This window comes from Ylistrum balloti, unplaced genomic scaffold (assembly GCF_031769215.1).
Source record: "Ylistrum balloti isolate Yb309-2 unplaced genomic scaffold, AGI_CSIRO_Ybal_v1 Utg369742, whole genome shotgun sequence".
In the NCBI taxonomy this organism is placed as follows: domain Eukaryota; kingdom Metazoa; phylum Mollusca; class Bivalvia; order Pectinida; family Pectinidae; genus Ylistrum; species Ylistrum balloti.
The window spans coordinates 367772-381851 of NW_026781951.1; the positions used below are offsets into that span (position 1 = coordinate 367772).

Below are 14080 nucleotides of genomic sequence, written 5' to 3' on the forward strand. Positions count from 1 at the left end.
TGGCAGATTAATTAGTATCGACAAATGAATTTTGTGAATAGCTCATTAAAGCGGATATGAGATAGAGTAGAATATTGGTAGCGGCAGCTTGTCATAGTGTGTGGTCGGTATATGGATGTACAAGCAGTGTTGTAGAATAATGATAGAATAATAAGCTATGTTATTGGCTTCAGAGATTTCCCCGACATGTAGGCTTTATCCTACAGCGAGGTAATCTTATTTCTGATACTTAATAATGGGTCTCGTATTTTGTATACATTACTGCCGCTGCAAACAATTGATCTGACTTGATCATCTAATTTTACCGTACTTATTGCAAACATTAGGCGATCTTTTGTAACTTCCAAATTTGGCTACGTCACGCAATAAAGGTACATGTGTTGACCTGATGTGGTACATCATGATGCAAGTTTAACGTAATTGCAATTACATTGAGAACGATGACGAATGGATAAGATAACAAGTCTGGTCTATATAAGCATTTCCCAACAATATTTATAAAATAGCCATTTCATAGAAATTATAAGGCCATTCTTGTTGATCTTTGTTTTTATCTGAAGGTATGTAAAGTACACATACTTTTTCATACAATTCTAAGTTTGAAATTAAATTAGCTGTTTGAGTATTTGATATTGACGATAATCACTCATATGATGGCAAACCTAACCAAGCTTTCAAAACGGAATCGATTTAAATATGTCAGTCAAACTGATCAAGAAAGTAATTTGGACCTTGTGTACACATACGTGAACAATGGTTATCATCTTTCTAGTTATATAAACGTTCCTAGACCCGGGAAGTTCAACGAACGCCAGAACCGATGTTTGTTTAAAAATATCTATTCCAGATGGAATACAACCTCCCTGACAAGCCCTGAAACGACAAACTTCTCTGTTCTGATGCCACTTCATTCTATTCCCAACACATTCCTCCATAATTCTGTTACAACTACTACTCTACAACTCTGTTTAGATAACCGCGCAATTAAAACCATATTGTCTAATGGCACGGTTGATTTAAAATAAAGATTTGACTGTAAACAACTATATTGTAATACATGCCCTTTGACTGAATCCAATTTAAGTCGGTTATAACAATGAAATAATGTAACTTAAGTTAAGGTAACTAGTAATGCCATTTCTAAAAGCACCGGCTATATGACAGGACCCAAAGTCTTCCCATCATGCCATGAGGCAACAGATGCATTTCTTAAGTCATTCCTGTTAGTCAGGTGGTCTGGTGGTCCTATTGTCATTATAATTCTACTGAATGTTATTATGAGCTAATGATCACATTTCATTCAACGACATTATAGTATCATGATGCGGTCGATTGATGTGTTGATTTTGGAATAATAAAATTTATATCAATTCAAATCTCTTGATTGCTATGTTCACATCTGATGTGAAGTATTCCTTGAATAGTTTTATCGTAGTTGATGTGTTTCGATTGGAATGTTGCGACTCCTCGCCAAAAAGTGGATTTAACTTAATTTAATACAACGAATGTAAGGAATACACTTAACACTGTTGTTGTCATGTGAAACTCGTCGCAGCACTTAATGATAGGAAAATAAATCTCCTCTGAGAAACACCTAGATAATAGGCGGTTTGTTGTGTACCATAATGCTGTGTGTTGACATCTAGCGTTGACAGATCTTTGTATTAACCTCTAGTAATGTCAATCCTTTTCATTATATCAGAATCATAAATCAAAGCTTGTGACCTCATTCTTATTTTTCATTAAATTGAACCTAAACAGAGGATAAGTCATAGCTACATTTATGTTCACTGTTTTACGTAGCTGTCATAAAAATATGGTACAAAGTATAAATATACATCTGCAAGGTGTGTTTAACACATAACAGATAACGTCTGACTCGTATTCAATTATCTAGATGTCATTTTGAAAGGAAATGTAAATTAGATGTGACGTTGATGGAACTACTTATACCAGGCAGCAGTGATTTCACAATCTTGTTTTACATAGCATAAATGGGTTTCTTGATACTGTTTTTGCTTTTTTTCACAAGCAAATACACTTTCGGGAACATAATTTTGTTTTCTACATGCTGAGCATACATTCGAAAACGATATGGATAAGCATTTCTTTTTTCTCAGACACTGCCTCGATATAGCGCTTGCTGTTGGCTTTTGGGTCTTTTTTCTTCAAATTATCTCCATGCTTTTCCTGGCTTACGATTAAGAACAAAACCTGATTTTTGCCATGTTTCAGGCTTTTTGATATCAACCTCTGCCATATTGCTTGTTTCTAACTGAGAGTCAATGTTTTTACTGTAACGTAATAGTTTTAAAAAGTCCGTCGTCTTTCACTTGATTTCTGTAATCCACAGTTATTGTCGATCTGAGCGAGGAGACATCGCATGTAAGCGACATAGCGTTGGGTAAAATGTTACAAGTACTCCTTGGCCAATCAAAGAATTCCAAAACAATCAGAGATGTTATAATATATAAAATATCATTACAGTGGTTGTCATCAGTCGTGGTTACCAAATTCTTATCACGATATTTTTAAGAAGATATGAATTATCAACTTACCAAAAACGGAACCGCTGTTAACAATATCGATTTCCCCGATTTGTAGAGAACTCAGTATTTTATCAAATTTAGATAATTGGATTCCAGTAGGATACAAGCAGTCACTTTAAATTTATCATATACATATATACTGAAACAACATTTCCAGGAATGAAAGATGTAACATGTTGCAGTTGAGATAAAGTGAAATGATATTTTGTACATTTTATCTTGTTATAAAGAAGTGCTTATTATAATATGAACAAATGCTAAAATATTATCAAGACTATTCTATAGTTAAAAGTTTAAACAAAATGTCCCTGACGTTTTCAGTTATAATGATACACCAGTTTTACAACATGCAACCATTTATATGAACACAGAATAACGACTTAATTTTGAGATATACGAGAGTTATTGTTTCCTATTACAAAGTAACGAACGTCAAAGGGTTGACTGATAATGTTTTCATCTTTAAAAACCTTAATTTCCATTTGCGTTGATGACACAACATATTTCAAAACGCTTTGATACGAAAATCCGTATCAGAAAACAGTGAATCACGTCTTTAATCTAGTTCTACGCGTCGGTGTTGTAGTGTATAATAGCATACGGGTTTGTGTTCATTGATTATGGGTGAACAAGAAGATCAAAGAGTAATCACCGACACTTGATTCCCCGCTCACTGCGTGTTTATATCTAAAAGGCGCTCTGATGTCATTGATGTCGTCACGTCTTTTTGTTGGTGTCAACTTTAACCAAGTATGGAAATACATGGCACAATGCTGATGTAGGGGGTAAGAGGAACTTTTTAACATAAACGTGAAAGATAAGATAGATATATTGAACATAGGGAAACACGTTATGATTCCTTCCTCCTCGTAAACTAGAAAAAGCTAAATACGAATGCACTGGAAGTCGGTCATCAAAAGCTGTATGTATGGGACGCATCATTTCAGAAATAGTGTTGCTATCTCAACAAATATAGATGAAGCTTTCAAATACAGTCAAAATATGACAATTTGTCGAAAATATATGAAGAAAACAGAATAAAGATGAAGCTGAAATCATTGACATTTTCTGAAATCAAGCATAGCACCAAAAGAGGCCCCAAGCGAAAATGAATATGCGTGTTTGACCATAGACTATTAGGACAGAGTCAATTATCAGAAAGTGGTTGGAACACGTGCTTTGAATGATCATCAGTGAACTTTCTTATACCACAGCAAGGGGCGCCACCGTAAGCAATATTGTCGTGACGTGAGACTTAGACAGAACGCGCTGTACAGGCTGTTAAGACGGAAATGAAGATGGTACATCACATGCAATGCGCTTAATGTTCGAGCACGTTAACAGGTCTCCATAGTCAGACTAGCAGCTCACAAGGTCTGATAGGTTTTGATAGAATACCTAACATTAATATTGTGCTTACTTTATTTGGAACATTTTTAATATAATAAGCTTTCGAACATTTTGATTATTATACTTGCGGTATTTGGTGATGCCTATAAACTGGTGTAGCATTTAATATGTCAAAGAGATCACGGTACTTTTATATCGATTTTGTGTATGTATTTTACTTGTACCCATTAGGAATAGTGGCTATGTTTAGATATTTGATCTACTTAAAGGCCAAGCTGCTCAAGTGAAAAGTACGACCATTTTCTATATTCAGGTCTTGTTGCATGCCACGTTTTGATTGATTCCAACACGGTTCAAAATATACACATGTAATGGAAGTTCCTTTAAAACATTTCAATTATATGAAGTTTTTTAAAATTCATTAAATTATGGGGATAGTTTACCTTTCCATTAAATATTGCCATTTCTTTGTATGACTTTTGATTTCCATCATTCGCCTCTTATGCTTCATAATTTAAGCCCTTGAAATCACTTACGAGCACTAGTAGGACGAGACCGCCTAATGATATAGTTTAATTCGTTATTTAAATTTACGGTACCTAACTCTAAATTTGTATTCAAATGCGTGATTCACTTGTGTCTTTTATACAGTTTTCGATGTATAGCAGACCTATATTAACGCTAAGCATGTAAGTAAATAAGACTAAATGCAATATTGATAATTAAAGATATGCACAAAAAATATATATCCTTATACCGTACCTTGAAATAACACTAGAACATTGCCTTCGAGACAGAACTGAAGACACGGAAAGCATGATGAGCACATCTGGGTTCTGAAGGAATGGACACAGACACAATGTAAGATCTGAATCGGCTTTGCTGTCATCTTGCTGTTCTTTCTCTACTGCCATGCAATGATGGCACAGAAAAAAGTGATACATAGGTTAAACCTATTTGTTATGTGAGTTTCATTCCTTTGGCGCCAATTAGGCTTTAACCTTGAACGAAATTCATGCGAATCTGAAATATCAAATGCTAAAAATCCTTGGCAGTGTTTCAAAATTATACAATCAAAAGCATAACAACTCCAGCTTTATTTTCTGGCGGAACATGTAGCTATATATGTCACCATTCTTGGCGTGATATACTGTTACTTCGTTTTTCCTGCTACACATTTTCGATGTGTAAATGATTGGAAAAATCGATTTTTGCCTTTTTACATTTGTGATCATCTTATCTCGGCTTTGTCTGATATAACTGCTCTGATTTTGTAATATAATGGTTTATATGGTCATAGGTCGAAGATGAAGAGAAGTTCCTGGTTTGTGTACTTATATATACGGCTCTGAGGACTTAATTTAGTAGATGCAGCTAAGGAACATGTCATCTTTTGTGTTAGGGAGCGCGAACGTGGAAATAATAATACATGTGAACACAGTTATGCAAATGAAAAGGCAAGTGTTATTCATATGTAGAATAAACTTGTTACACATCCTTTGGTCAACTATCAATTACAAGTAAAATAGCTCTCATGAATCCCTCTTGGCGGCCAGTTTGGAAGCGCAAGAGATGTCTTTATATGAGAAAATCTGCAATACTAAGGGAAAACCCCACGTGATCGAGTATATGACCGCATTGAGTAACTTAAACCCGACTGTCTAGTTGACGTACGAATGCTTTACCAATGCGCTGGTTTGCGATCAATGTCAATATCTAGCACTTAGTAAGATTATTAACATACAGCAACGCAATGAGAATTCGAAGTAGTAGAATAATGCGTGGAGCATTTTTCATCTCTTCACTGCAATATCATTAATGAAAATTTGTTTTCTCCAAACAACCATGAAGTGTTGCGAGGGCGTTAAGGTCGACATGTTATCTTTAGCATGCTTAACAGCTAATAAATTCAGTAAACGACCGACAAAGATATATCATCATTAATAGTAAAGAAGATAAGAATTGGCCATTGTTTGTTCAAATGTCTATCAGTACAAGCTGTTGTATTTGCTTGTTATTACGATGTGCACATTGTGTTTACTTGAATAAATATTACAGCAGTACACATGTCTATCATATTCCATTCCAATATACTTCATGAAACATAAGAACATATCGTCATCCTCTAATTGTTAGTTGTTTACCAAGAAACTCTATTTTTGGACGTTTTGACGGTTCACCGTAGACATAATTGTATATTGTTCAACGCAGTCGGTATCATGAAATAATCACATGATGATCAACCACTTTATATAGTCAAAATACTTTTTATTGATAACCCAACAGAATACTTTGGACCAAAATGTTGGATGTTTGGTATCAGCTAATCAATTTCTCAACAAAAAATACTCTGATTAAAGCATTCTCTATGAGCGTCATACGTGCATATATTCAATCATCAGTTCAGAAATCATATCTGATATTTTTTTTCTTTGGAAATGCTTTATAAACACCATTCTATATATGTTATATGGTACATTATCATGCACCGTAGCTATAATGAACTTCCAAGGACAGCTGATAACCTTCCTTGTAACAAAAACAACAATAAATTTACACTTCATTTTATTGGATGCTTCTATTAAGAATTCATACCTATGCAAATTCGAAAAAAAAAATGAAATTGCATCTGGAGATTTCACAGGGCGACATCAAAAGATGAAAAGAGATCAAAGAATAATTGTTAATTGATAAGTTACCACATGAGTCCATTGAATAGTATGAATCAATTTGTATATCAGATGAGAACTTGCAGTGCAGAATTTTACCATGAACAGTCTTAAGATTAAAAACGCATATCACTTACCGACACCAGAGAGGTTAAGATTACAGGAGTAAAATAGATGACCATGTATGAACAATAATGAGCCATTTCGAAATGTCATCAGACTTGAATGTCAGAACTTGCCCAGAAGGAACAATGCGCATGCATTACATGAAAGGCGATTCGAGATGTATATCATTGTGATATGGTGATGTTGTTAACCTTTCCGACATACGTGTTGGATATTTCGCAATGCCCGGTAATAAAAGAAGTAATTATGTATATGATTTGAGAAATTAGAAATACTTTCAATGTCAAACGCCCATCTGTAGGAATGAATGCATCGGTCACAAGGTCATATCATTCTAGTACAAGAAAGCGAAACCATCCTGGCGTTGTCTCAAGGAAATATTCAGGTTTGTTTCTGTTTTATCTTATCATTAAAAAGATTATAATGTAATAAACTTTATTTATTTTACAACAATTGCGAAACAAATTATGTCAACTTATACTAATCACTCTTGTTGGCCCGGATGTAAGCGCGCGAGTTTTTTTTTTTTTTTTTTTGTGGGATGAAACCGGAGTACCCGGGGAAAACCACGTGGTCGGGCAGGTGACCCCTTATCTTTTCACGTTCATGGGAATATATAGTTCTGTCCATTTTTCAAAATGTCAGAGATAGCGTGTAAGATTTTTGTGCATAAACAATGAAACAATATGTATGCTGTATCTTCAAATACTGCAGAAGATGGGTTTATCGCTTTGTCATTTTTTAAGATACTCAGAAGATACCAAAATTGATCCTAAATCCAATAATCTTTATCTTCAATTTATGTCCTTCCCGGTTTTTATCGTAATATATGTATGAAAGAATCAACCAATGTTTTTCATGGTGAATAATTAAGGAACCATGCTTCAGTTCATATTTTGATGAACCATTACATCATCTACATATCGTATTTACACTTCCCTATGTTGATATATACATGCATATAAGGATATAAGTAGATACCGCAGAGCCGGTTACGTTCGAGGGGATGATGTTTCTGCTATTTCGGAGTTAATTAACGTTGTCGTGAAGATTTAATCCGCGGACTATTGAGAGACGTGTGTATTAGAAATCCTTTTAAATGCGTTTGAAATAAAATCTGGGAAATGTTAACCTGTAAACGTTACAGGAATATAAGAACCGACATCAATTAATGTACAATGTCAGTATCAAGAGAGATAAGAATATTGTATTCGTTCAAGTTGTTCTTTTTCGCATTTTTTCTGTTTTACCCCTCAGAACACCATGGATCCTTCAGACACACATATTGATACTAACTGTTGACATTTTAAGCTGATCGTAGCCACAGCTGCTACGTAACGTTTGCGAATTACGTTCACTAAATTATTTAACTTTAGTCTGTTGATGACAATGAAAACGGTGCCTGCAGTTGATCACGTGAGTATGATTATATCTTACCAATTAATTATCATATACATATATCCTGTTATTCGTTTGTAGTTTCATTTATCACATTATCAAATTAAAACTCTCTCTCTCCCTCCCTCCCTCCCCCCCCCCCCCTTCCCCCACTCTCTCTCGATAAGGATTACTGTTGCGAATACTACCGACGACTTTCGGTATACACCAATTGCGGAATGTACCGTACCGTTTTCAGCACTGTTGTACAATAACAATACGAAATGAAGATATATGTATCCTTAATAAAGCTAGAGACAAAACATAGATAATGGAGGAATGCATCATCGAAAACGTTGAATTTTCAGTGGCAGTGAAATAAGAAAATAAAATAAGAGTGATGACATGATGGAAGGCAATGAGAGTTATAGTGCACAAGAGTAACATGTACCATCGTTTATAGTGCCACTGTACACCGCATACATCAACCAGTTTGGAAAGCTAGAACATGATAAATATGCTGTGTGTCTAACAGAAATGCAAAAGTATCAATTTACATTGAAATGGATTATCAAGACAAAGCAGGTGTTCATTTTTATTCTATGAGTTACCAATTATTTGTGCGATCCACGACGAAAATATCTCTAGAGAATAACAGGAAAACACATAAATTCTCGATGACGTTGCATGACATGAGATCGATGCTACATGTACGACGCATTCCACATAGGTTTTTCCAAAAGATTAATATAAAACGTTAGAATGACGTCGAATTGTAAATACGGAGTAATTGATGTCAAACTCTTATTGAGATTTACTAGATAATATTGATACATATCTACATATATACAGTGGAATCTGTCTAAACTGGACACCTTTGACATAGACATAGTCCACTGTATATATACGTTACTACGGAGTGATAAGAGTTCTAAAGACTCAGGTTCTTCTATTGAATTCGTTCCATACAAAATCAAAGGGCGGTGATGACATTCCCGCATTATATAGAATTACACGTACCAGAGAAGTTTCAAATCAAGCGAAATACAGTTATAGAACAATAAGTATAGAAGTGTGAAGTATGTACAAGCACAACGGTATTTATTGGGTATGAACAACGGATTTACTGACATAATCTTCACTTTAAGGTGCGAAGCTGAATGTCAATATACACTGCATTTACATCAGGAGTCTAATGTACAATTACTCATTATGCAATAATACTCAGCGAAGGAAATAAATGTCTACAAGACGATTGCAGATTCAGGTTTTCACATAGTGAGGTCGACAAGAACACTGAAAAAGGTAGCCAAAAAGAACAATATTCCACGTCAATACTGTTCCGTGTAAATCAAGGAATGATAACATTTTTTTAATAATTATATATTCATGTGATAGCATGATCTATTCTAGAAATGATTAAATAAACCCTTTTCATGTTCATAATGCACATCGATCTCACTGAAGAAATTTGTTGGAAAAGGAAAATTTCTTGGAGAATGAGACATTATCTGCTTTGATTGACAGAGATGTGTATAGGGCATGTCGTCGATGAAGCAGAAGACGAATGATTTTCAGGTACACCTGGTCTGATTCTTCAGGTGCTTTTCCAGGGTTCTCAGTTTCTCTTTTTTTTATGTTAATCATTTTTCATCGAAATACCAAATGAATTAATGTTTTATTGACATATTGATGTTTTTTTGTTATTCTTATCATACATTAACATATCTAAAACTGACATTTACAATTTATCTATAGATAAATGCCCTTCCTTTGATAACGTTAAATCTCTTTTATATGTACCTAACGCTGCTTTTAACTTGATAAATCATTTAACAGAGTTTCAGTTAGAATGGTCAAAACGTGACGAATTATCTTGTGCAATCAAAATCCACTTATTCAGTACAAATGAATATATCTTTACGAACCGACAATAAATGGCATTAGTGAAATATTCCGCTGATCAGATAGTTATAGGATGACATGAAAAAAATCAATCAGTTCAGTGATATTTATGCTTTGTAATGTATAAGGCTTTTGATCAGTTTATAACATAAATTAGGAATCCTGGCATGTACTTAAAAGTAGACTGTGTTATTTTTACGACGTGCGATGCTTCATAATAAGCACTGTAACCGCATCAATCTTTGTCAGACACATGCTTGAAAACGACAATATTTAGCCCCCCTTGAGACAAACATTCAAGATGGATATGTCAGTCGGGCATATCTTGAAAGAATATATATCTATCTATATATATCTGAAAAGACACAGAGAAACTATTTTATGAACAAGTGTTGAGTCAGAATTTAAATAGTGATGTATTTATTGCGAAACCGCGTAACGGAGAATTCATGTTCCTGGTAAACCTGGACTTCGATAGGCCCTACAATAAATCTTGCACCCTTGTAGACGAGACACATAAACAAGAGTCAGTTTAAAACATTTCATTGATCGAAAAGGAGCGTGGATGTAAGGATACGATGTCACCCTTTGTCTATATCAAACCGACCGACGAATTCAGTAAAACAGAAACGTTCCTAATCCAGAAAGCCACACTAAGGAGAGCTTAACTGCATACGATGCATTTTGGATTCAACTGTGTACCCAACAACGCATAACTAAATACAAACTTCCGTATTGTACATATCTCTACTTCTAATGTGAAGATGTAAACCAAGCGTCAAACTGTCTCAATGTAAACGCATTCATTTCAAGATCTCTAGGAAATTAGGCAACAGGCATTTCCATGACCTTTTCCAGACTAATCTAATAGACGTTTCATCATCCTTAAGTGAAAACAGACCAACTTTCAAATATTCGATTATATATTTTAGGCTGGTTAACCACGGATCATATGTCGTAATGTAATAAATTCAGGTGACATTCCAATTTCAAGATAGAGACTCTTGAAGCATTTTTCTTCTAAAAACATGACAAATCTGTTGATTTCTTATTTTAAAACATGTGTCAAATAAAAAGATATTCAATTACATTATAAATGTATCACTTCGGTTATCGAACAAAAGAAACCGCATAATATTTTTATTATTAAGAAATGAAACTTTCCCTGAAGTAAAAAGTAAATACCCGGGTTATATTTAGGCTAACTGCGTATGATTGTTGAGCAAACAGCCGAGTACTGCTCGATGTTGTAGCTGTATAATTCTCGATCTGGTCAACAATGTAAACTAAATGATGATATGATTAAATATATAAAATCTGAAACCAAACGCAAGTAATTACTTCAACATTAAAACGCAACTAAATCATGTTGATGTAGTTGCAAACCTAGACCAGCGAAGTTTGTGTTCAGCAGTATAATGCTAGTTTTATTCAATAAAAGCGCAGATTTCGTCCATTATACATCAATACATAAATACTTATTGCAGGTTAGATAACGATATCATTCGATTTCGGATGGAATGGAATCAAATGTTAGATTCCGTTTATCACTTAACTTCGACACCTATGCAAGAACTCGTCAAAATATCATTATATCAAACAGATAATTAAAAAGTTTAATTTGACGTTATATCCGATCAGGAGGACATATGACGTCATGAAATGATGTGATATCAATGTGAAGAATTGGGACTTTTAGCAACGTGCACCTTAACCAAGTCATATAGCCAGTCTTATCGTAACAATTGACCATTGGGCAATTAGGATGAACATGAGCGAAACAGTGTTAACATTGAACGTCCGATTACTTCCTGACAAAAGGACAAAAATTCTTACACATCATTCCTATAGGTAACTAATGATATAACGTAAAATATTGCTTTAGTACGGTTCATTCCTAATAATGTATGGTTATTTACATGGCGTTGTCTTTGTTATTTTTGTTTTTATTTTCTGTTTGGTGTGATTTTTCTTTTACTTTTTTAGTGAATATCTCTAGCCTAAATTAATGCAATTATCAACCGGCAAATAAATAGTGAAATAATTGTATATATATACAAATTATATACCAACGCAAAAAAAAAACCGTATTTGTCCGGTGGTAAATATTTCAAATGTTTTATGGATGATCATATCATTGTTAAGATGTTTATATTAATTCCTCATTACTGATTAAAATTTGATAAGTTCTGTTGTCTTAACACAGATGGAGTTAGCATGATAGCGTTTAAACGTGGATACCCTATGCCATTTCCTGATCAAAATCAATAGTAGGTGTGCCCACCTCGAGCTGCAGTCGCTGCTCTAACTCTCCTTACCATTGACTCCATCAAGGATGGTATTCCACTCCTGAAGAAGGGCCTGCGTGAGCTGAGTGACGTTTTTTGGGACGCTGGCGCGCTTCCTAAGCCTTCTGTCCAGCTCGTCCCACAAATGATCGATCGGGGACAGATCTGGACTGTAGGGTGGCCAGTCGAGTACTGGGACATTGTTTTGGTTGGGGAAGTTACGACACATCCTACCAACGTGCGGCCTGGCATTATCCTGCTAAAACGTAAGGTTTCGCGCTTGGATTAATGGAAGGACACGAGGAATGAGGACCTGATCCCGATATCGGACGGCTCTAAGATTGCCTTGGATGATCACGAGAGGTGTTTTCACGCCATGAGAAATCCCCGCCCAAACCATTACAGACCCTCCCCCGAATCTGTCGTTTTCTTTAACGCATGCGTCAAAATATCGCTCACCGCGACGTCGATAGCAACGTTTTCGTCCATCTGACCTGTACAAAGTGAAGCGAGACTCGTCCGTGAATAACACACGTCTCCAGCGGGCCAAGCGAAACCGATTTGGTGCATGTGCACGCAGCCATTGCATTCGACGTTGACGTCGCCTGGGTGTAAGTTGCGGACCAACGTAGGGACGTCGTGGCCTTAAATTGAACTCCCGCAACCGATTCCTAACTGTTCTTGGACACACACTTCGACCATAAGTGCCTACAATATGACTTGCCGTCTCCGTCGCTGTCTGAAATCGGTTAAGTAGGTGTGAGAGACGTATGCTCTGATCTTGAGTCGTAACGCGTGGCCGTCCGCTTTTGGGACGGTCAGCTAATCTTCCCGTGGCCCTGAGACGCCCAACTAATCGAGCTATCGTTGACTCCTGGACTCAAAATTGCTGGGCGACGAGACGTTGCGATTGGCCTTGTAGAATTCGGGCAATAGCCCTACCCCTATCAACTTCGGACATTCGCGCCATGCTGCTTTTTAATCGCCTTGGAATGAAATGTTGTGCACTGGGTGTGCTGTTCAAAGCTTGGATTTGGTATGGTTTTCAAGTTGATAGCACGTGGTAGTGCTACGGACGCAAACTTTGTTGGACGATAATTTAGACAGTACACTGAGGTATTTATGTGTCAAATTTCACAACATTTGGTCTACGGATAAAAAAGTTATATTACCAAAACTGAACTTGCGTTTCTCTTTTTCCGCTAGTATATATCAATCTAAAGTAAGTAATAACACTTTACCAGCACACACGGTTCTGTGGTTTGTCTGAAGAGTGCAAAATAATATTTTTGAAAATTCCCCTGTGAAACATAAGATGCCGTACAGACGAGGTCTAAAAGTGTCACGGAGTTTTCCTGACATTCACAAAAAGTCTGTGTATTCATACATTCAGACAATTTTGTTTCGAATGCATAGACTGAAGATTGGAAAGACTGGACCTATTAACTTTAATGTCATGGAAAGGTCATTCTAGACGGACATTTTACAAACGTGACGTTATCGGGTACATGTTGAATATGACAAAAAGACGATTGCTGAAATATTACATTAATTAAGCAACATTATTTCGAAAAGAAGGTTTATGAAAACAGAAATTTGCGGCCAGTTAGATCAATGAAGTCCATTAGTATGGATTGTAACAGAATATCAAGTGAAAAAACCCCAATATTTAAGTCTGCACGGCAAGAGGATGACGGGAGCTTTACAGACGTCATAATAATTACAAAGGGTACACACATCAGCAGGTCTTTACTGTGTAACACTCTAAATAGGTTGCACCGAGAGCTTATTGAGCCACTGCTACTTCACTTGACGG

The 14080-nt window shown here is 35.7% G+C and overlaps 1 protein-coding gene across 1 annotated transcript in view; it reads right to left on the bottom strand.

Moving 5' to 3' along the window:
• Positions 1 to 12493, bottom strand: part of LOC132543168 (carbonic anhydrase-related protein 10-like) — a 68284-nt gene extending 55791 nt beyond the window's left edge. The window contains exon 1 of the mRNA XM_060206638.1: positions 12295 to 12493. Within this exon, the coding sequence (XP_060062621.1) occupies positions 12295 to 12493 (199 nt within the window). The remainder of the gene's footprint in view (positions 1 to 12294) is intronic.
• Between the last annotated feature and the right edge of the window lie 1587 nt (positions 12494 to 14080).